At 35.8% G+C, this 25,733-nt stretch overlaps 1 protein-coding gene across 1 annotated transcript; it reads right to left on the bottom strand.

Annotated features, from left to right (window-relative positions):
- Nucleotides 1–212: 212 nt before the first annotated feature.
- On the bottom strand, nucleotides 213–18,436 carry MFSD14B (major facilitator superfamily domain containing 14B). Its single transcript, XM_005423566.3, has 11 exons — nucleotides 18,346–18,436; nucleotides 15,205–15,267; nucleotides 12,847–12,974; nucleotides 11,870–11,984; nucleotides 10,688–10,906; nucleotides 9,500–9,613; nucleotides 8,865–8,936; nucleotides 6,247–6,359; nucleotides 5,255–5,355; nucleotides 3,330–3,484; nucleotides 213–1,807 (listed from the first exon to the last, which is right to left on the bottom strand). The coding sequence occupies exons 1-11, from the start codon at nucleotides 18,352–18,354 to the stop codon at nucleotides 1,604–1,606; spliced, it is 1,293 nt and encodes a 430-aa protein (XP_005423623.1). The 5' UTR covers nucleotides 18,355–18,436; the 3' UTR covers nucleotides 213–1,603.
- Between the last annotated feature and the right edge of the window lie 7,297 nt (nucleotides 18,437–25,733).

The following is a 25,733-nucleotide window of genomic DNA, read 5'->3' on the forward strand; positions in this document are numbered from 1 at the left end:
ATTCTTCACTTCTCCACTCCAGTGGATAGCACGTCAGATACCCAAGGAATTTCTAAGCAAAGCATGCTTGTCACCACTCTTGATAACACAAACACAACACAACACAACAGGAATTCAGGTACTGTCATCCAACACTAGGATAAACCCACTTCTGCTCTGACGCAGCCAAGGCACAACAGTGAACTTGGAAAAACAGACACTTACTCATGAAACCTAGAAAGCTTGGTATTTATATTTATTATGCATTAGGAAGCTTATTAACTTAAAAACCAACCTGCATAGTACAAAAGGTTTCTTATCTGTGCTCAACATGGAACAAGTTTCAAAATATATATTTTTAAAATTTGTTCAGTCAATACACAAGCCTTTTAAAAAACTGTATAACTGTCTGTACCCTCATTACATTCATAAATACATGATTTACACAGCACCCCATCTGGAAAAATTAAAACTCCTTACAAATATCTACATATATTGTATACATATAAAACATTCATAGGAGTACTTAATCAAAATTGGGTTTAATAGTCCATTTACACTGCAGCAAAATACATATAAATCTCTGTGTTCTTCATAAAACGTCTCTAAAAATTAGCACATTTGTTATAATTCATAACTCCTCTGAAGCATCTTTTAGAAAAAAAAAGATATGAATATATCCATGATATTCAGCAGGTAAGACAGTGATATGAAGGCTGAATATGACTACTAACTGAACACTAAGAAGCAGTTAAGGCAGCAGTGAAAGGAATTAATAGGAAAAAATAGTTTATATGGCAGATAAAGTGACAAAATGCACTACATACATATATATTTTGATGTAAAGTACTCTGGCACCCACTCAGAATTGTCTATTTCTGACAGTGCTCATTTTAATATTAAAATATGTTTTTAAAAGCAAAGTATTAATGGAACCTGTCTCTTGGGTGTCATCTGGATTTGTTTTAACTGCACACAACTGATTATTCCAGAATGTGGGTTTAAGGTTTCTGTATGACCTTCTAATTTAATGATAAGAACTATCCTGTGTGATCATACACATTCACAATTCTGCCATCTCACTTTCATCACTGCTTTCTGGTAACTACTGGAGTTCTTGCTAGTAAATAATACTTGAGAATTTCATTGATAACCACTATTTCAGGTACCGAAATATATAGAGATCAGTGCCTCTCATGCTATGAAGACTACATGTGGCGTAGATGCAGACAAAAAGGCATAAGAAATGTAAAACAACCTATTTTAGTGATGGCTGAAATTGTTCTGACTCAAACCTGTTTATTTTGCATTAACTTGCAATTTTGGGAACTAAACATTCAAACTTTTTTAAAAAATCTGTCTCTGTGTTCAGGTTTCTACCCAATATCAGAATTTGACACAGCATTTGCAGTCCAATACTGGGTAGAGTTGCACCAGCTTGGATCTGCTGCTCTAAAAAACCACTCCTGCATGCATGACATCAACCTCACGTAGCATACAGCAAGTGACCTCCTGTCACAGCTGCCTTCTCCTCAAAGACAGGATACTCTGTACCTCCCACCAAGCTTCCAGAGCCACAATTCAGTGCATGAATTTTTTCCATTGGCCTCTCAGAATTTAGCCTTCATAGAGTGCTATCCTGCAGCAATGGTTCAATGTCCTCTTCGTTACTTTGGTCTAGGTTGTTACTCTGACTACTGCTGATGCTGTTGCTGTGGTTTTTGGTACTGCTGGCTTTGTTGTTCTCAGGAATAAATAAGGCAACTAGAAAAGCCAGGAGAACAATGCATGCTCCAATCAGGAAGGCGGGACCAGGAATGATCGCTCTCTATAGGAAAACAAGCATAATAAAGAATTCATGTTTCAGACATTGACTTCTGCATTATGAACTACATCACTAAGGCAGGAGATCATGAGAGACACATTTATGGGGACTATAAAATTTTTGCAAACAGGTTCATATGTGCACTGTAAAGTGAATTTTCTACATCTAAAATCCCCACAAATTCCTCACCCGATCTCCACACTGATTGAAAAATTAAAAACACATAAAATTTTCAATTGAAAGTATGATTGCCTAGCTAATGAAACAGATGTTGACTTGATGCTTTTTTGTAATTTTTTTTTGCTTTAGGCAACATGCCTGTTAAAGCAACAAGACTCCTCTGAACATTAATAGAATAAGATTTCAACATCCGGAAGTACAAGTACTCAATAACCTTAGCTTCACTTTTCCATGGCTGAGACATCTAGAATCAAGTTAGCCAAATAAACATGCATCCCAAAAAACTCAATATATGAGCGAGCAAAATAACAGTGAGACCATTCTCATTGCAGACAGATGTTACTCATGTATGATAACTTAGTATTTGGAGTTATTATGTCTTGCCTCTAAGCAGTTTATTTTAAAGTTCAAAAACAAAATTTACCCACATTTCATAACCCCATACAAAAACAAACACCAAAAAGGTTTTAACATAAATTTTAAATCAGCCAGGCTTGATGGCAAACCTCTACAAAAGAAAAATGTCAGGAATCCAGCTCTTTTTCAATCTTTAACAACGTTTCTGTATCTGTGTAAACTAAAGCTAGATAAAACCAAAGGTGAAACTTATCAACCCTGTGTACTTTTATTCTACCAAATGAAATGTAGGAAGTTATTCTCGAATAAAGTGGGAAAATACCTGAACATAAGTATACAGTAACCAGATATTTCCCTTGCCTCAATTCTTGTTACAATCAGAGGCCTAAATTTTCAGCTGATGGTCTGCACATATAAAGAATATAAACATATCAAAAATATATTTTGATGATATTAAATCTTCACAAGGTGCTACATACACAAATACTCAAAGAAGAAATGAACTTCCACAAATTAATACACCCTCATCTGCAGTATTAACAGCTAATTCATGTGAGCAGCTTTTGAGTATTAACCACATAATTGTGGTTTCACTGAGAGGAGTAAAAATCTTTCAAAAGCTGCCCTTTGTCATTGTATTGCCAAGTGTTATTATTACTCTCCAACACAGCTTACAACTCCTCTGTTTGCTGTAAGGGTTTCCTGCGGATAATCATAATGATGCAATCTCACTCAAACTTTAGTTCCAGTACATTTACATCAAAAGAAGCTACCTGGTACTGTTAAAATACTGAAACCAATACTGCTATTACTGTAAATCTATTTACTATCACATTTAAATTATCTTAATCTTAATTATTTAAGAAAACTGAAAAGTGAGAATTAAGTCATTTAAGAACAAGATATGATGATTTTAATCAACCAAAAAAACAGATTTCTGGCACTATGAATTCCACACAGCAAACTCCACACCAAATTTTGAACTAACCTTAGCACTGGGATTCTGCTTTGTTTCAATTTCAGAAGTGTTATCAGGTAGCAATCCATTGAGTTCCACATGGAAGACAAAGAAAATAAAGCCATACAGTGCTGGCCCCAGGCCATTGCACAGTCCTCTTATTCCAGTTATTATTCCTTGGACAAAACCAAATGAGGAAAAAAAAAAAGTAGGATTTTTTTTTTAAGCAAGGAAGAAATGCTCAGAGCCAAGAGCTCTGAGTGTATTCTAATAATTGTCCCAAAATAGAGCATATTATAGTTATTTCTACATTCTAATATGTAAGAAGTTTATTGAAGACAAATCTGTTGGATTAAAATAATCCTCTGCACAGCACAGTTCTGTCACTATACTTGCAGATTACTGGAAGAATTATTATGTTTATTATTGGATAATACTTCATTATTAAGATTAAAAAAATTATGTGCAGGTTTAATTTTTAATATTAGAGTTCTTCCACTCTCACCCAAAGCCTGCAATGAAGACAGCAAAGATTGCAGAGTTTAAATGTGGTTCCCATTCAATTTATTTTCAAGTGAAATTTAGAGTAATGCACCTAAGTGTTAAGAATTGTCATTGGGAAAATATGCACAAATTGTGACCAGTATTTATTTAAATACCAAGTAAACTACTCAGGGCAGTAAATTAAGTATACAGCAGTAAATTCACAATACTTGACTGACTGCACTTTTATAATGGATTCTTTTTAAAGCTTGATTGATCAAAGTGCTATAGGTACATTTCTGTTTCAACTTCATTAAGTAATTGTGACAGCAGTGCAAAAAGTGATTTGATGATATAAACTTCACATAATAAGAGTCTAAAAATGCTACTCTACAATATTAACAATCTGCTTCATTCTTAAGGCAGTAACTTGTAAATTGGGAGGAAAAGAAAACATGCAAAAAAAGTTTTTACTTCATAGATTGATGATATGAAAGTTTAAAATCTTCATGCCACTAGGTGGCAAAACCTCAGTCTTGAAAGCCTTAGCTATTAACACCAGTTTCCTCTATGTAAAATCAAAGTTCAATGGCTTCTGTCAGCTTAACTAAACTAGTAATTTCCTGATGTAAACAGAAAACAAGTCTTTAAAAATCTTTAAAATGTCTTGAAAAAATGGGGGAGAGGGGAATAATTACAAAAACCCATGTAAAATACTATCTTTTGCATCTTTTAACAGAAATCCACCTCCTGGAACAGCATCTCCTTGGTACTTCTCAGATTACCTGCATTTACCTACTTCATGTTGTACAATGCTAAAGTGTAACTGATACTTAAAATTTATATGTACAGCATTTTTTTAAAGAGAATACTAAATTCAAGTTCAATTCGAGAACAATACTAAGTCTTTTCACCACTGTTTTAATTTGTGATGACATCTCATTTCACTTTAAAGGAGGAGTAATATCTGCCTGTACATTGCTTTCACATCAAAACCAGTAAATTCTGTGTTTTCTCAGATTAACTGGTTACTTTGCCATCCTTTTCTATTCCTTGAAAATCTGAAGTATTGTATCAAATAGGGCCAACTTTTCTACAAAAAAAAATAAAGCTTCTGTCCTACATTTATTTCAATCTGGTAAAATGTGTAATTAAAAAGGTATTGTTACATTAATCCTCACTGTCTACTTAGAGAATACTGCATATAATAAAAGGAAGAGAAAAAAAGAGAATGTTTTCGTTGCCTTCATAGTACTTTTACAGAAAGAAAGACAAGAAGTAGCTAATCAGAAATTATGTCTTTTACAATGTAAATATAATAAATTTGTGCACTTCCTTCCTCTCTACATAGACTAGCAGACTTCCACAGGTACTACCAAATGAAAACACACAAAGATATCTTGAAAAGATAACTCTTCTGCTTTCTAGACAAAAAAGCAGTCTGATGCATAAACAGCAATTTATCCAGTACTCACCTTGTTGATCTGCCTCTGCATTTCGTGAAATCAGAGCACTAATTGCTGGGAATGTAATGCTTGACATTGCTGCTACAGCTCCCGCTGCCCACATCATCCTGTGTTAAATACGTAATTCGAATTAAAAATGAGACTGCTCTTATAATTACTCCCCACACTCCCACAAGAGCTACAAGGGCACCCTTATTTACCACTTCATTCCCTTTCAAAATATACATATTAAAACACCTAAAGAACTGGAAATTATCTGGTGATCTTTCTGCTCCCTTCCCATATATTATTCTGAACTTGCTGGAAGAGAAGCACATTTGATTTGATTCTATCCTAGCAGAGAAAAAAACGGGAATGAGAGGGAAGTGGGCTTTCCTCTCCTAACATTGTGCGAAGGAACAACTTCCCATGGTGTCCTAGTGACACAATTCTCTAGCTTCTACAATTGACTAGGAAGTACTCTTGATAAATGACAAGCACTCCTCCCTCTCAGTAGGACACACTTTGTAAAGAGTAAGTTTTTCTAGCTTATGGTTCCAATTGTCTCTACTTAAAAACAGAAGAAACTCTAGATAGTTTCCAACAAAAGAAACTGTAGATAGTTCCTAAGATTGATGATAGTTGGAGTAAGAGAATATGTTACAAAAACAAGTATAGGTCCAATACCTAATAGCTAAAATAGATCTAGTGGAATTACTAGAGAGAACATGCTACTTATTAGCTTGTGAGTTTAAGAAAAAGCTTTAACCAAATTCATAGACTTAATACTCAGTGGAACAAAATGTTGCAAAGACTCCCTTTTCAAAAGGGCTGTAAGTACACAAAATTCTATCATTCCTACATATACCAAATTTTGGTAGTGTAATGAAAATGGGAATATTTAATTCACAGAACACTCAAATACCCATAACAACAGAATTAGTAGTAGAATTTCTTGGGGGGGAAAAAAATCCTTTCAGTTCCTTAGCAAGTGTCTACATAGCAAAAGGTATGCTTACCAAGACTGAGATCCAAAACCATACCAAGCCAGCTGAAAGATCTGAAAGCCAAGACCAAGGAGAACTGTGTTTTTGTCCCCTATAGATCTCATCAAGATACTGAGAAACAAAGTCTGCAAGAGAAATTAGTTCAACCAAAAGTTGTTTTAAAAAGTCAGACTTGCTAAAGTAATTTCTCCCATGCAAAGTAATTCAGAGGACCTTTCAAATTATGAGAAAATTCAAACCATTTGTCCTCTTTCTCCTCCTGTATTAAGCCCAAAATACAGATTCAACATTTAATTTCAACAAGTAATTTCAACATTTAATGTACAGATATTCTTAACACTTAAAGGGTTACTACATTGGGACATCCAGAAGCATATGTACTGCCTTCTCTATGTATATTAGATGACAGTGTCTATTTCCAATGCAAACAGGCTTTCATTTTCACCTCTACAAGCCTATTGTATTACAGAATAGAGCACTCCACAAAATAAAAGCTGCTACCAAGCAAAGACAGTGCAGGCTGGACACGACTTGAATTTACCAGTATCTATAAATACTAGAGAAAAAAAGACTGCTAGCTCAGAAGAAAGTAAACTCCTTAGGTCAGCTAAATTATTTTGCAAATTTACATTTAAACTTACAAGTAAATCCTGCTGCTTTGTCACCTTCATCACATACACTGAAATTTGGCCAATTCCTAGGCACCATTAATTACATTTTCTACTGACACTTTACACAATTGATATGACCTTTTCATTTGCACATGAAAGCTAATCCTAACCAAAGATCAGTATTTCCATTTTTTAGAATTGTTACTGCTGAGGGGAAGGGAGATCCCAATTCAGATACAAGACACTCAGGGCAAGAAGCAGACACTTTCTAGCAAAGCAAAGTCCACATGGACAACTTGATTCAGTTAATGGACCACACACTTTTCTTTAACAGGAGAAACTCAGCAATGTTTCAGTAAAAATACAGAGAAAAGGAACCAGGACTGCAGAGCAGAATACACTTCCTCTCTTCTCTTCCTGATTGTATTGAGTTTGGCTGAGATGGAGTTAATTTTCCCACAGCAGCTCTCACTGGTCTGTGGGTAGCTTAAAAGGTGTTGTTAACACACCAGTGATAAGGATACTGCTGAGCAGTGCTGGCAGAGCATCAGCACTGTCTCTCAACATTCCCCCCACATCAGCAGACTGGGAATGGGTAAGAACCTGGGAGGGGACAAAACTTGGCCAGCTGACCCAAACTGACCAAAGGGATAACTCATCCCATATGGTATCAACTCAGATATAAAAGCAAAGGAAAGGAGGAGGAATGGGGCATTTATTATTTACAATGTTTACCTTTCAGGGCGACTGCTACATGTGTGGAAGTCCTGCTTCCCCGGAAGTGGCTCAACACTGCTAGCTCATGGGAGGCAGAAAATAAACCTTTTTTTCCCCCTGTTTGTGCATGCCAAAACTTTTGCTTTAATAAGCTGCCTTATCTCCTAAGAGTTGTTTTTTACCTTAATTTTTCTTCCCTGTCTGTCTGGGAAGGGGAGTGCTGGAGCAGATTGGTGGGCACTTGTCATCCAGCCAAGGACAACTGCTCACCCTAACTTTCTTGTTTCTCATTTCTAGTTTGAATGCTACATAGAAAAATACAGTAATTCTACCTTCATGCGTTCAGTTCTTTCTTACCCAACATGCCAACACAAATCAGTACTTATGAAGTAAAGATTATGTCAATAAGCCTAGATTACTTCAGTAAACTGTACTCTTCAAAAAGCTCAAAAAATCAAAAGATTTTCCTCATTTTAACACTGAAAATTATAAACCAGAAAGAAAGCCATCTTAGAGATTTTTAGCAAAAATACTGGTCTGCATAAAGTATGACTGGCAGATGTGAGCGCACACAATAGCCTCAGAACAAACCACAGCACAAAGATTAAAATAATTTCTTGAATTGCTAATGAAGGCCACAACTAACACCAGGAAAACCTGTAAACATTGATGCATGTGTTGTTTACATCAAAACAGTAGGACCTTCGTTCTGCTAAGAATGGCAACAAGGGTACAACATACTTTGTATGCCATTCCTCCTCTTATCATCAGAACAGGAAGACAAACTGTATCCATAAAGATACTGAAGATCACATAATAAAAACTCAGATTTACAAAAGACATAAAGGAAAAATCAGCTCACTGTTGCCAATTAAGAAATATGACAAGAAGATACCAAGGCCTCGCAGCTCCTCAGCCTCCAAGCTGAGCCTAAGTAACCCTGGAAAGACTGCCTGTATGTAAGTTTGACAGCACAAACCAACTGAAGAGGTGAAGTAGCATGACTTTTATTTAAAATAAGGCATTTCCCTTTCAGAATGCCTTGCATTTAGTAACAAATTTCCTGTATTGTTTTAATAACTTTAAGTCAGAGTTCCAATGAATTTACTGATCCGAGTTTAGCAAATTTTATCTTTCTGATGTCCAAATCCAATATTACTAAAGAAAGCTTATACAAAGTAAGAAATTTACACAGACTGTATCACGAATACAACATTTAGTGAATGCAAGATACATTGACATATTAGAGCATGTAAAATTTTTCAGATGAGCTTAAATGAAGCATTAAGAAACAAAGCTTACCTGAGCTATTATGGACAGAACACCCACCACAGCTATAAATGCCGCAATGCTAGCAGATCCAAAGCCTATAACCTGTAGAGAAGCAGAAATTGTGTGAAACAAATGCCAAACACAATCCAGGACAATTACTACCAGTGAATATCTTCTCAATGAAAACCTCATTCCTGCTTATACTCTGGATTTATACAGGATCCATTCAGGAAGTGTCCACTTTCAAGAACAATCCCTAACTTGACTCTTTGCCAAGAAAAGTGTAAAGGGAAAAAAAAACTGCCTTAAAAAAAGGAGACAGAAGAAGTCATGGATCTGGAAACTGAAGTTCTCTATCCCTCCCCCAAACACAAGAGGTCTTTGACAGGCAAGATCCCACTTCAAGACAGACTCAGAAACTGCTGTACTGAATGAGAGCAAAGGCCTGCTTAAGGTAAACACGTGCTTAAGATGTTGCAGGGTTTATGCATCAGGAGTCAAGTGTTACTCAGTTTTTGGCTTACCAAATCACCCTGCCTTTAATTTTAAAGTTTTACTTTGTCAGAAAGCAGGCCTCTAAGCAAAGCCTAAAACAACAAAGAGTATGGTCATAGGGAATACTTATTTAAACATCCTTAGCAACATGTGAAGAGACCAACATTTACCTGTCTCAAGTACAGAAAGAAACTAGAATACTGGCCAGCCTCCGGCAGATATGAGAACAACACTGTTATGCAGATTGGGAGAACTGTAGGATCTTTTCTAACCTTCTTCAGAGACTGTAAAACAAAAGAACAAGGCAAGTATTAAAACACTGTACAAAGTCTATGAAAGCATAAAGAAAGAAGGTAGATTCCCCTTTTTTGCACGCATATGCATCAAAACAATTACACATGGACACTGTTAAGCTGAACCTTAAGTCACAAACAATCTCTTTATATACAGTTTGGGGAACTCAATTCTTCAGTAAAGTTTCCATCAAGTTTTTTGGCTACTGTTCAGTACCAAGTCAAAACTATTCCCCAAAAAAGGCATTATATAATTGCAATACCTAATGTCTTCTAATGGACCTCCATAGTAATTATTTGTTTTGAAAGATACTAGCAAATAATATACCTTTCTTACACTTGTTCACCAATAATATTAATTACTTTAAGGAACAAATAAATTGTGGAAAACAAATTATGTAACTGCAGTCTTTCAAGCATGCCATTCATCTCTCAATATTCACAACCAGTGCCCAGGAGGACAGAACTCATGAAGAAAAATCACTTCTTCCTTTCTTAAGATACCAAGGTGCAATGAAAACTTAAAATAACTGAGTACATGTGAGTGAGTGAACAAGTTACTACAAAGACTGCATGGTATGCTTTAGCCCTTCCTATATATGCCTATAAAAAGATCAGGCTTTACAGATCCATTCTCTATTAGAAATAAATCATATATAAACAAAAGTGGAAATCAAGAGTGCAGAGAGATACTGCCAAAAGTACAGTCATAAAGTGAGTATGTAAAACCATAAAATATTGGCTTTTGAGGCATAAGAATTCAGCATTTCTGTTTGCAATAAAATAGAGCACCTAAGTTAGAAAATTAAAGTATTGTACCTTTGGATTTCACACAAAACATTATTCTCAAATCTAGAATTATTTAATCCACAAAGTTTTGTTTGACTTTGTTTTTCAAATGTAGTTAGATCTTTATGGGCAAGAGCAGAGAATGGAGACTATGGTATACTCAACAGTCAAGCTACCAGTAAGGCTGAAGACTTCTCAAGCTTACAAACTGCAGCTAATAATTATTACTTATCAATCACCAAATATTTAATAACAACTTATTGAAGTGCATCTTACTGCAAAAGGATCTGCCTGTTCCCACGATATAGAAGATCCCCATGAAGCAGGTCTTATTTTTTCCGGCAGAGATTCTGGTACAGCTAGCAGGATGAAAAAGATGTCCATGACAGCCACCAACGTGGCCACCAGTACAACCAGACTATCCCCGTAGCTGGCAGACAGGTATGCTCCAATGGCAGGACTAGTCACCAAACTTGCTGCAAAGGTGGCAGATACCTATGCACAACAACAGTTTACATACTCATCAAAGTGGTTATTCTCCCATTACAGAAAAAGGAAGTAACTTGCTCACCACCTCTCCCTAGAAGTGTCATTTAAAAAACACCCCAGTAAAAATTCAACTAAAAAACCCTTCCATACAAAAAAGTAAATAAACCACATACTATTTACAACAGTAAGTATGGGTCCCAAATACAATTTCTACAGCCTTCTCAACAGCACACCATACTAGACAGGATTTGCGCTCCAAGATCAGGTTTGGCTCAAAGAAAAATGGCTCTTACTTTCAAATAGACTAAAATCGTTATTTTGTTTTCTAATTATGAATTTCAAGTGATTTCACTGAAAAAGTTGTCAGTACATTTAAATGCCTGCCTAAAAGAAGTTTAAAAGCTAAGGACATCTATCAATGGACTTCCAAAACTTAAAGTAATACAGATATTAGGAAAGCAAACTAAGCAGGAATTATATTACCTCTGAATGGACTAGTTTGTACTAATTAAGTTATTTTCCTCATCTTTTGATCATTAAGAAAGATCATGTCTAAGTTATTAAAAATACTGGTTTATGCATTTTCATCCTTACTTACCATTCTGACATTAGAAAAGGCCATTTTATACCACAAAGAACAAGAACTATGAACTAGATGTGCAACTTAGAGGTGATGGAAAACTATTGCTAGATTATATAACTTGCATTGTCTTTAACATTTAATGTTCTGTTTGCAAAACTTAAAGACATTCTTTCTTACACATGCCCTCTATGCAAGTTGTCAAATATTAATTCTGCTCCCATGAGCATGCAGCACTCCATTCACTGTGTGAATACTGATCCAGTGTCTTGAGCCATGGCACACTTCTTTATCAAACTCTTTAATCAGGGAACAATCTGTACATCAAAACACAAATTCAATATGAAGGTCATAATCTGACCTTTTTCCCCAAATTGAGCACATCTTACCAGTCCGTAGGCTGTAGCTCTTTCATGTTCTTGTGTTACATCAGCTACATAAGCAAATATTACAGAAAAGGTAACAGAAAATATTCCACATACTGAAATCATAGCGAAGTACCACCTAATAATTTAAAAGCAACAATTAGAAAATTTGAACTAAGATCTCTTGCTATTTGTCTTACTAATAAGCAAGTTTCTGTTTAAGCCTAGGAGGAGGGTTCCTTGAGAACTAACACAGAACTCTACTGGAGATGAATGAATGACTGTACAGTCTCACTTAAATACTGAAAAACAGCATTTAAATTCTTTTATATTCTTCTGTTTACTATACATAAGCCTAAAAGAAGAAGTGGTCCTTTGAGGACACGGTACCCATAGAGTTTTACCCTCTCGAGTTCAAGTTATGAAAAATTAACTATCTTAGAAGTTATTTCATCAGCCAGTTAAGGAATAAACTATCATACATATAATGCTGAACTCTGAATGCATTCAGACTGTACACAAAATTCTTTTGTAATTCTTCCAAGTTTCACAATTAATGTAAATGCAACTGAAGTCTTAACTGAGCAGAACTGACTTGGTTTCAAAGTCCTAATCAAAGAGGTAAAAGATCTCATTTGCAACAATTATACTTTTCTTTAGCAAATAAATGATAAGGTTCATTTAGTTTTAAAAACAAATTTATTGCTGTCAGTCATTAAGGGAAAAAATTAACAGTTGATCTTAAAATAGAGTTAGATGGGATTGTCAAATCCTTAAAAGAACTGCTTTACTTGTATGAATATCATTCATATTCCATTATTTCTACTTTTAGGACACAGTTTGAATACATCTTGAACAGAAAATCTCCAGAATAATGCAATCATGTCTTGAAAGGAAAGCTGCTTTCTTCTTGTCTTATTGACCCTCTCCCATTTCCCCAAACATCCCCTCTGAATATCTGCTCTCCTGACAAGACTGCTACTACGGTTTGTACCACTTACCATGGGCTTATTTGCATTAATGGAATTGGGACACAGGTGAAGAAAACTGTAAGAAGAAGAAAATATTTTCTTCCCCAAGCATCTGAGAGAGCACCTATTAGTGGAGCACTAAGAAATGACAAAAAACCCTGTGACAGAAGAAAAACAATTAGTATGTCTGCAGCTACATTTCCAAGGCTCACTTTACAATATAAGAAAAGAATAAAATAGATAACTGAAAATTTAGACAATTTGTTCTACAGTCTAGTTTTCTGCGATTCTGATGTTCTATGTTTCAAATCAATTAAACTTGAGTGAATTTAAAAAATATTTTAAAAAAAGAAACAGCATACGTTGTTTCAAGTGCCATTTGATCCAATATAGAAGTAACACACACTGCAAAATCTTTAACATCTCCAAAATACAGTCTAGTTCCACAAAAGACATTATCTTAGCCTCTATGAAGAGACTCAGCGCTAGATTTCAAACCCAAGTTGCCCTCTAATTTGGACTGTGCTAGGAGAGAGCTTTGGGTAACATAACTGCTCTCTGAAACAAATTTAACAGTTTAAATGAAATTAAACACTTACTGCCTTATACTATATATTCATCCCGTACAGTACGTCTGTAAAAAGCAAGAACTATTAAGATCATCTAAGCAGGCCTGGCAACTTGAGATCATGGGACACCATGAGATTACTGTGGCAAAGGTCAGACTCACATGTACAGTAAAAACAGAAAAAATTAACTAGGCATCAAATACTAGATTTTTCCAGAATTTCATGAAGTCCTAGAATCTAGGCCTGATATCCGTTTTATTACATAGGAGAATTAAAATAGGAAAGGATTTCTCAGGTTTGTTAACTGGGGAACAGTTTCTCCTAATTAGTACATTCTTCATTTATCAATCCAATTGTGCCGTAAGTCCAAACATTAGTAAATGCATGGTTCTGGTAAGCACCTTAATACCCCGCAAGCCTACTCTGGCTAACTTTAGCTTACCTCTCGTATTCAAATGTAATCACAAGTTTAACACATGCCTGCAGACTTGCTGTACTAAATAACTGTTCTGTCAAATCCTTACAAACAAACCTGATTTTCAACATTTTCAGTAAGTAGACAGAGCAAAAGCTGTAAAGCCAGACTACCAGATCCTTAGGAAGTTACATGTCTTACTCAGTTGAAATTATTGTTTCTGTTCCTTAGAATCAGATTTCAGTGCCACACAAACTAACGTGTTTTGCTGTCAAAAACATTTCCAATGTTTCACAAACAAAGTTTTAAAGAAAAAAGACACAGAAGTACAAGATCTCTCTGGTCTTTGATCCCAAGTTTATTAGACCTCTTAGAGCAATACAAATATTCTTACAGTACTGCACTTTCCTACAGGCATGCTCTGCACAAAATTTATGGGGAACCCTCTATTTACTACTTTTAATACACAGTTACACTGCGGTGCAAGAGAAAAACTTAAAACAGGAAGGGGAACATGAGCTTTGTTTTTCTATGAGAACAATGAGAACATAACCTCCTCTTTCAGTCCGAGACAAAACATCCCAAGTGCACTGTGTTCTGCCAGCTCACCATGAAAGACAGCAAGACAGCAAGTTGATCCTAAGGATGTTATGTTCTTACAGCTAAAAGCAATGCTTTAGATTTGTTATGTGACATAGAGAAAAATAATTTCTGAGCACTATAAATTATCTTAGTCATAAGTTTCAGCAAGGGCTTTGCAGCCTCTCAGCACAAGAGTTATCAAAGAAAAGAGTTTACATTAGTTATGCTATAAAACTCTTGCAAGCTTTTTTGTGGCCACAATTCAGCATAACCACGGTGTGAATGCAGTGGTCTAAGTAAGCTACAAATTGCCCTGAAGATCTTGAATATCACAGAATGTTCAAGAGTTGATTAAAAAATAGGACCAGGAAATAAACGAACCTGATGAAAATTAGCTCTTATGCCACATTTTAAGACAAAATCACAGTGATTAAATGCTTCATTTTCTATCTTAATGGTTATCATCACAACTGCATTATTTTTCCTCTGATATAAATCATTTAACGTCAGGAAGCAGACAACAAAAACCTAGCTTTATTTTCAGACAGATCCTTATCAAAATTGTTAATAGCTACAACCGGAACCTATTCAAATGAGAGGAATTTAAATTTCTGAGAAACATTCCACTTGTCTCAAGATACTGCCACTTACGCAGTAAAACTTGAATTCAGCCCAAGAAACAACCACTACAGTAAAAAAATGGTTTAAGAATTAACTACATTCTCAGTGTTTTGTTATGTTCTTATGGAAAATGTAGTTGAGACAAGTCAAAATATGAAAACACACAGAATATTTAGGTCAGAGGTTTAAAAAACATCTTACCTTAACACCTTGAATAAGACCATTCATTAAAAATGTATGATTGGGAAATGTTTCATGTAAGACCTGAAGGAGGGGGAAAAAAAAGCACTATTTTAATAATGAGACACAGGAGAGAGCTGATTCCAAGTTTAATTTGATTTGTAAAACAGGATAGCTCTATGAGAACTTGTTAGAAAAAAAGGATCCTATCCCAAAATAAAAACTAAAAGAAAAAAAAAAACAAAAACAAAAACCCTGGAACAACGAGAATCAAAGTATCTTCTACCTCTTTTTTGTCATCACAAGAAAATGTAAACAAGATTCAATATCTATTTATTGGCATAAGTTCCTATGCTGGCAAACACTGTAATGCAGAGATAGTTGGCTTGGGACACTGCTCAAAAAGAGGATCAATGTAAGAAAAAACCATCTCCAGGCAGTACAAATTACAAAATTTTTATGTAGCTACTTCATTTAAAAGGTTGACTAAACACTGTCAATATTTAAGAGCTAAAATGAGATTCTGCTAAATTATATTGACAAAAAAAATAGTGCTATATTCACAACTGAACACATAGCAGCTATTAAATAGCCATACAATTAGAAAAACTTCCAATTAGTAAGTAGATACTTATAAATACCAGCAAGAGTTCTGAGTGTTTAAATACAGCTACGCATTCATGTAAGGTGCTTTATCAGCAGTCCTAATTCAAGGGCAAGAACGTTAATCTATGCTAAACAGATTTACCATAAATATGTAAGAGAATTAAGGGGCCTCACAGGTGCTACCACATTGACTAAAAAAATATTATTGTGATGTTCAAAACACATATGTGCAAAAATTCAGATTCAAACAAAACTCACATTCATTTGCACCTGATATTTATAGATAAGTGCCACCAATTGCAAAAATTACTTATATGTATACTGAGAAAGTGTCACTGAAAAGTATCAGCATCATTTTTATAGGAAGACTCAGATTCTCAAATCATAGGTTTAATCAAAGTGGTGGTTCTCTTACTAATTACCGGTCAGATAATTCTCCTTATTTACATCACTTTTCCTGCCTGGCATCATCCTTTGATTAGGTATTTAAAACAATTCTTCAGCTGTTAGAACACTGATCTTAAGAACTGAGGAAAAGAAAGACCAGAATTCAAATTACAGATCTACAAGTAGATGTCTTCTAAGTTAAAGAAAAACAAAACAAAACAAACAAAAATAGGAAACTCAGAGAGTCAAATCTAAATACCTGTGAGCTGTTTCCTAGTATTTTTTCCTAAGAGGCAACCCCTGCTGATACTAAGTTCAAGTTTTTTGATATTACTTTGTTACTTTGTAGACAAGAGAAATGCAAGTTGACAAACTTGTAGAGGGAGCTGCTTTACTCAAGTTCTACCAATAGATACATGTATTCAAAAATTATATATATATTGAAGAGAGAACATGTCATTAAGTAATTAATATTGCTTATGGTAACTTACTAACACTGGTTACAAGTCCATAAATAAAAAAAAAATGTCCATAACCTCGGGGCAGTCTTTGACTAGAATAGTCTTTGTGTGCTTTATAAACGCTTTAAATCTTTTCTTCTCCAAGTATAGTGTCATGTAACAAACAGTAACAGTTTTGCTGACAGACGTCGAAAGAAGTGAAAAAAACAATTTAAAAATTTAACCTTAAATTATCTCAGCCATCAAACAATTTATTTTCATAGTATGCAACATTTTAATTAGCCTGAAAGTGAACAATGACCTACAGAATCATGAAAAAAAAAACCAAAAAAATTGAGTAACCATGAGCTTTGATCAACAGGCCAGACATTACTGTTTCTGCCCTTCCTACCTGACAAACCTGCTTGAGCAGAAGTAGGCAGCTGGCAGATCAAAGGCTGAACCTCGCCAATAAGATATCTCTCTCTACATGACATCTAATACTGCTAGCTCACAAGCAGGCCAATGTAAGCTACCAGAGGTACGTCACAAGACAGGTGCAAAGTATCAATCCAGACTTGAAATTATATAAGCCACGCAGCAGCCATTCAGTGCTTACAAAGCCGATTACAAAGAAAGATGATTACCCTCAACTATGGACCTATTCCAATTGGAGTATACTACTGGGCAACTATTGAAGAACCCACCTATAATACACAGTTTTATTAAAATTGGTGGGGGTTAACAAATCTGTAAGAATCATGATTTCCATATTTATCCTTTTAAATGAGAAGTGTCAAACTTGGGCAAGTTGAAATTGAGCACTTGGTTAAGACAAAAAAGCAAAGAAAAAGAAAATACTAGAAAGACCACCCAGTAAGCTTCCCTATATTTTGACACCAGCAAGACAGGATGAGAGGACAGTCATTTTGTGAGACAACTGCTTTATGGAAATGTGTCAACTGTTTATGTGAACTTCTTTATTACTAAGTTAAGAAGCTCAGCGACTGTCTTTAGAAAACTTAGGCAAACACATTCCAAGAGTTATGTACGTCATCTTACTTGGAGTTCGGAGAAGGAAAAAAATTAACTCCTTCAATCATACAAAACTTTGCTTGCCATGCATTCAAAGTGGTCTCAAGTATAAGGCAATGAAAACCTGGACTAGTAGACCTCCTGCAATTGCCCACAGGCAGGCCCCACTAAAATGAACGAGATCCAAGCCTTCAAATTAAATGCTTCATATCCTATTACCAAACACTCAAATTATCTATTAATCTAGAAAATAACCAGAACATAATAAATACTTATGAAATCAATTTCTTACATGAATGCCTTTGCACTTTAAGTTAAATGCTGACAAAACAGTCAGCCCATGGGAGTATACATAGTTAATGAAGGCTTGCATAGTTTATTCAGTTGTTACAACAGGAAGATTAATTGAACTATGAAGTCTTGAAAAAGCCAGAATTTCCAGAGATACTTTAATCAATAGACTAAACTGGTGTTAGTCTAAAAGGCAAATAAGAGCTAAAGAGCAGTACAGCAGAATTAATTTATTTTTCTTTATCTTCCAGTCTTTCAGCAGTCCAGATCTCAGCTGCTTAGACTTCTGGAACTGAGGTAATGAGATATGCATTAATATAAAGGAAATTAAACCCAAAATGCCTAGAAATTAGCAAATTAACATTTGTCAATACCATGACAACAGCTGATGAATGATACTTACCGCTAGCATTGGAGTTGTCAAGAGCCCCCAGGCAAAGAATTCCAGAAATATGACCACCACTGCATGGTATACACTCGGCCGACCAATACTTTGTTGCTAAGAAAGAAAAACAAATGCAGTGGTTGTACACATCCAGTTCACTACACGTGCAAATATCTCTTACAAACATGTTTTGAGCATAACCACTTTTCAGCATGACCTAATAACCAAGCCCTTGGGAACAAAAATAAGCCAAACAAGGGAGGAGAAATTGTTTTGTATTACAAAACAATTAAAGATCTCTAGGGAACTTCAAGTTTGTTCCCTTGAACACCTGCTGACTGAAAAGAATTACTGGCCCTATTCCTGACATTGTCCTGTACTGCTCTCACCTCCAACATGCCTTTAGGCTTTCTCCCACTTGAGCATTATTCACAACCCTTCCACAACAAGGTGACAAATGGTATACCTCTCCATGCTTCCTCCACAAGTGACAAGACACATTCACTTAATTAAGATCACAGCACGGCTTCAACAAAACCATGACAATGTACATAATCAGAAGAGCAACAATTTTTGTATTCGAAAATGCCAAAGTATGAGAAAATAAGGAGCTGCTTATGTCATCTGTACAACTGTTTCCTATTGATTGCTGACCGCCTGATTCTATGCTTGTGTCTGCAAATACAGATTTCAGACTGAGGAACTATTCTACTGGTCAACAAGCAGTTCCAGAAAGAATTAGCAAACTATCAAAGTACTCATGATTCTGTGAAACTGCTGCCATTCAAGATCAAAGGATTTAATCCCAGATGAGATTAATGAAATCTTTTTATTTAGATTAAATGGACAGAACTCTTGGGAAAGGTGCATTTAACCAGAACTGCTGCTTGCTTGCTTTCTTCCTGAAAGAGATTTAAGCAGAGATGCTGAACAATTGAGTGGGCTTCACTGCAGTGACAGCAATTGTGGACAAGAGGAGACTGACAGACATCATTTAGCTAGAGTCTGTAAAGCCTTCAAGACAGCTCCATGTGACAACCTGACCTCCAAATAGGAGACACATGGATTTGAAGTGTGAACCATTTTGTGGATAAGGAACTGGCTAGATGGATGCAGCCAAAGAGTTGTGGCTCTGTGTTCAGGTGGAGGCTGGTGACATGTGGTGTCCCTCAGGGCTCTAATGTGGGACCAATGGTCTTCAACATCTTCACTTCTGACACAGACAGTGGGATAGAGCGCAGCTTCAGCAAGACTGCAGATGACACAAAGCTGTGCAGTACAGCTGAGACAATGGAAGGACAGGCTGTCATCCACAGAGAGTGGGACGAACTTCAGAATTGGGCCCACAAGAATCTCATTAAGTAAAACAGGTCTGGGTGCCACGTGCTGCACCTGGGTCAGGGCAATCCCAGACAAGAACAAAGACTGGGAGAAGAATGAGAGAGCAGCCCTGAGGAGAACTTGGGGGCTAGTGTGGATGAAAAGTTGGACATAAGCCAGCAATATGCACTCACAGCCTAGAAGGCCAACCACATCCTGGGCTGCATTAAAACACGAGTAGCCAGCAAGTGAAGGGAGAGGATTTTTGACCCTCTACTCTGCCCTCATGAGACCCCACCTGTGACACTGTGTCCAGCTCTGGAGCCATCAATACAGGAAGGACATGGATCTGTTACAGTGGGTCCAGAGGAGGCCACAAAGTTACCAGAAGGCTGGAGCATCTCTCCTATGAAGACAGGCTGTGAGTGCTGGGGTTGCTCACCCTCCAAGAAGAGAAGAGAAGGCTCAGGGAGACCTCTGTGGCCTCTCACTGCTTGAAGGGGTCTTTTGAAAAAAAGTGACTTTTAAAAAAGGAACAGTGACTTTTTTGGGGGGAGAATGTGATAGGAGAAGGGGGATGGCTTAAAAAGAAAAAAAGGAGATATTTAGACTAGGTATGAGGAAGAAATTCTTCACTCAACAGTGAGGCACTGCATCAAGTTCTCGGAAGTGTTAAAGGCTAGCTGGATGGGGCCCTGAGCAACTTCCCTAGTGGATGGAATCTTTTCCACTGGTGGAGCGGTTGGAATTAAATGATCTTCGGGGTTCCTTCCAATCAAAAACATTCATGATGTTTTAATTTCTGACTACCCCCTGGCACAGTAACTGTTTTACATAGCTTTTGTGTTCCAAAATTACTCTTTGCCTTTCTCCTAGAAACTGTCCGGCAGAAGACTGTTTTTCAGTGTTTCCAGCCAATCCAAGGCCACTTCACTCCAAGAGAAGAGTGCAATTTAATAATGCAGAATTCAGTTAAAGGGACACTACCCAGTGATAAATATCAAATAAAATCTGATAATATCTAATAAAAATCTGACTCATTTCAGCAAGTGGACACCAGGGCGAGCATGAAACTCAGGATGTCCCACTGAACACAAAAAAAAGTCAAGATAACCTACGATGAAGGTAGAGTACAGACACCTTTGGTGTTTCTCCCCTGCTCAAAAACTTTTGATCAAATTGGTAGAAATCACACATTTTGAAAATGCTTGCATTACAAGATTGATTTAACCTAACTGTCTATAGTAAAAACTGTGAAGAAATTCCTAGTGTTTAAACAGTAAATGCATAGATCTGTAATAATTTTTAGATCCATCAGTTTATCAAAACCTGCAGCAGCAGTGTATTCTAGTTAGTAAGATTCAATGTATTTTCTACATTGCAGCTTGCTTCCAAGCATGACAAATTGAAGAAAATAATTCTCTTTCTCCTGGGAAGCAATATCATAGATCAAAGATTATCTCTGGAAAGCTTTCAAGAGTTATTAACATGCAATTTTTAATTTCTAAATAGCAAAGATTCCAAAGGCTATGGGGGTAAAAGAAAATATCCTCCTCATATAAGTCTGCAAGTACTTCTATAAAAGGTAATAAGATAACAATTTTATGAATATTTTTTTTGCCAAGATGTCTGTCAGTCAGACTAGCACTTAACACTAATTACACTGAAGTCTGAAGACCCCTTCCACAGCAGTTTCCTCTGAAAAAAGCAAATTTTACAGCAAAGTAGGTAAGGGACACCCCTGCCTCCACTTTACTTCCCTCACAACTTTATACTGCTAAGTATCTTGCCGCATCATTAATATCTGGTCTGCATTTGGCAAACATTTTTAACGCCATGAAAAATGAAGTTTTGGAGTGTTTGGAGTTTTTTAATAATGTTTTTATTACATGCAAATTTGATCTGAGACCTTTATAGTTTAGCAGAAAAATTATGGACATACACACTCAAAGACAAGAGATTAAAACAGTCTGCTAATCATTTCTGGCAGCAGCATGCAGCTTACAGTTAGCTGCACTGACCTACTAAAAAAACAGAAAACATCACAGCCTTTTGGATTCAAGTCATGACCTGGAAAACTAAAATTCAGATCTTGAAAGGAACGTGTACCTGTTAAAACTAAGACAAGCATTCTATGTCAAATATACTAGTACTACCAATAAATGATCCACTTTGACTATAGTTGATTATTTTCTTTCCATTTTCTTTACAGTGTCCTAAATACATAGATTAATTAAAAATCTTGTGCTAAGGGCTGCATTGGAAAATTAAGATCATGAAACCAGGAAAGTTTACTGACATTATCAAATGGACTGATGAAGACAGTTACTTCTGAATGTTCATCTTTACTGTAGCTCCCAAAAACTCTACCACAGAAGCTTCCAATTTTTAATCAAGCATCAAACTATTTTTTAAGAAACCGAAATAGTTTATGATTGATCATGTACACAGCCTGGTCCACAGATTTAAAAAAAAATATTCAATGAAAACTCTTTACTCAGTTCAAAATCAAAGAGTTTTCTAAAACATTTCACACTTGCCTTTTTCATAAAGCTGTATCAAAACTATTGGGTGAGGTTCATTTCTGAATTGAGAAAACACCCTGCAACAAAACTTCATGAAATTTACACAAAGAACTTTTGACTAAGTAAAAAATGGTTATAAACCTTGAAGTACAAGGACCTTTAGGCTTCTTGAATAAACAGTATTGGAACAACCTACTGAACTCCTTATGATTAAAAAGATTTTTAAAGGATTTGAGAAATAATGCAGATAGGGTCAACACAGAAGTTGCGTGCCTCATTTACTGCCCTGAAAACTGAAAGTGTTTTAAGTATCCTCAGAAAAGCCTTAAAATTGTTAAGGGCTTATTTTCTACTCACATGAGTAAAAAATACTTTTCTACTTAACATGATAGAACTGTGTGTGGGCTGTGAAACTATGTATGAACATTACTAAAACAGCCTTCAAATGCAGCTGTTTGTCAAGGTTTTATACTTGCACAATCATTAATGAGCAGAACATTACTTCATCTCAAATGCTTAACAATACAAGTTTTGGGCCATCATTGTAAAATCTGAAGCCCTAAAAGTTCTAACCAAACATCTGTTATTTCTCCAGTTTTACATTTTGCTCCTTCAGTGCCTCTTTCCACTGCCCAATTCTAAAAAATCATTTTTTTCTTCTGCCTTTCTTGGAGTCAGAGTAAATCCGAAACTTAATTTGAAGGAAGTTGGGATAACTACTGGGAAGCAGTACAACATTTTTTCAAAGCGAAACAGCTGTTGAACATTCATAAATCCACGAAAGAATGTCAAAATGATAAATCCAGTCGGTAATAATTGCTCACAGAAAAGGAGGAGGGAAATGCATTCTAGTATTAGTAACAATACCTTATCTAAGAGATTCTGAAGAACAGCTAATACAATTCACCCTAAAATACTCTGCAGCAAAATGCAAGCTTATAGCCAGTCCTAGATCTGCAGAACAAACTAAGAACAGGCAGTATTTATTATTCATACAGTTTTTAGATAACTAGTTATCTGTTAATTCAAATCTATAATGTAATAATTAAAATTGTTTGAATGCCTGCAAAAGTACCTTAACATCAATTTCAAGAATGCCTGCTTATTTTTCTGACGAAATATGCTTTTTTTCAGAACAAAATCACTTTTCACTGTTCAAATTCTGAAGTCATCCAGAGCCCCTTTTCAAATTTGTTCTGTTTTGATGAGGGCCACACAGTCCTGCTAGGCAAATTAAGCAAAAGATTCAACTGGATAAATAGGCTTTTTTTCCTCCCATAAGGTGAAGCAGCAGAGCTGGACATGAAAGGTTTGTTTCAATATACACCTGGAAAAGCCCTGGGCAACCTGCTCAGGCCTCACTGCTGATCCTGTCCTGAAGAGGAAGGTATCTCCCTAAAGTACCTTTTCAGTAACATAGTCCTATTATCTTTCAGGCAGGTAACAATCAAACCCAAACTTAACTTCTGAATTGAAAACCACCAGAACTTGCTTTTGTCCCCCTACACCATCCCCTGGGAAATTCCTTCCCACCAAGCACTAGGGTCCCTCAAGAGATTCTGCTAGCTGCTTGTTCTACTTGCAGTACAGACATACCTTTGCAAAGAGCACTCACTGTCCTACAACATGTAAAACAACATTCAAATTAATTAGTATGAGTTTAATTAATTTTTTTCTAAGCCTCTACAGAAATATTTTCCACTACAAAAATTAACTGATTCAAATAGTCATTTTTCATACTACCACCTGCACTGCAGTTCACTATGTCAATTCTGGTATTTTCAAGAAAAAAGAACTGAATTAACAGAATCAGTAAAACACTCCAAGAAACATACTTTCATGTATAAATCATTCAGATTCTGAAGTTCATGACAAATCATAAAATTATTCATTCCCTTTACACACTTATCTTCATTACTATTTCATTAGCTTCCCCCAAAATACAACCATTTCAAATGCAAACTTCTCCTGGTACGTCTCACTACAAGACTATTTAATAATTTTAGCTTATTCTTGAACAAGTATTATGCCATCAATCCATCTCACTTCATGATGGATTCTCTTTCTTCCACATGTTACCCAGGTAGTTTTCTGGGGATACTGCATGTTTGTCTCTTTCTAGTGACTATTTCCTTTCATTTTCACACACAAGCATTTTGGATCCACCTTAATTCCAACTGTTCACCACAAATGCTCTACTTCCTCGAATTTTTGCTGGCAAAAATTCAACGCAAAAATACATAGAACACAAATGAATGTGCTTTCCAATCCAGTACAGCATTTTAGGTATGTCTTGTGAGCTGCAATATAAATCATAACTAATTCAGATTATACACTGTCCAAACTCGTATTTCAGTTGCAAAACAAACACCTTAAGCAGATCTGTATCTAGACTGGAAGATCATAACAGACTTTCTCAACAGAAAGCTAGGCTAAATCATATTGCACAGGTCTAGAGTATCAGAACAACAATTCATTCAAAATGGAAAAGCCAGTGAAGATTTTGCAAAGAGAAACTGTGCCTTAAAAAGTTCCTGGAGTTCTCAAAAGCACATGTATAAATAAGGCAGATCACATCAATAAGCTTTTCAAAAATTCAGTAAACACACTCAAAGATATTCACTAAAGGCTCTTAAAGCAGGCAAACTTTCCACAGGAATCGAAAAGAAAAGAAAAGCGAACACACACACACATAGGGAAAACAAACAAACAAAAAAATACCTCAAACCACAAAAAATCCCAAAACACATACAAAAAAAACCCCAGGACAATTGAAAAAAAAAATAAACCAACTGCAATCTGTTCATACAGCACAGCGACATTACCAGATGACTCCTACTGCTCTGTCCTAGTGCCTATGTTGTTCAACGCATTCAGAAGTGAGCTGTAAAAAAGGATGAAAGTGAAGTGACGAAGCTCACTGATGACAAAAAGCAATTCACTTCGGAAGATTTATAGGGCAATGAGGGCAATGGCAAAGAACAATAAAAGTTTGTAGAATGTATAGAACAAATTAAATGGCAGATGGAAATTAATGTATATTAGTTTAAGCAATGCAAGCAAGAAGAAACAATTTTAATTCCACACATAAGATGATTACAACATAGGAATGTGATCCTGGAAACAGAGAGTTCATTGAAAGAAATGAGTCTAGCATTCAGCATTGGCTTACTAACACATGTTCAAAAGAACTTCCCCTGTTAGGAAAAAGATATTACTTCATTAACATGTGATGTGTCTGCCTAGCTAATCCTCTTCTCTGATGTTCTGACCATTTATATTAGCTCTACATAAAGATCCTCCTCTTATCCCATGACTGTTTCATTCAGAAGCTTTAAGCAATATTCATTGTTGAATAATCTATTTTACAGAAGCACAAGAGGCCCATAGAAAGAAAAAGAACACTACCAAAGATATGGTGGAACACTGAAGCAGCTTCCTCCAAACTGCAATAAAAATATTTGCAGAAAGGTACAAATGGGATTCATTGAACTGGGAGTGACATGACACAAAGGGTGTTAAAAAAAATTCACCACCACCTCCTTACACTAAAATACAAGC

The sequence above is a fragment of the Geospiza fortis genome, unplaced genomic scaffold, assembly GCF_000277835.1.
Source record: "Geospiza fortis unplaced genomic scaffold, GeoFor_1.0 scaffold167, whole genome shotgun sequence".
In the NCBI taxonomy this organism is placed as follows: domain Eukaryota; kingdom Metazoa; phylum Chordata; class Aves; order Passeriformes; family Thraupidae; genus Geospiza; species Geospiza fortis.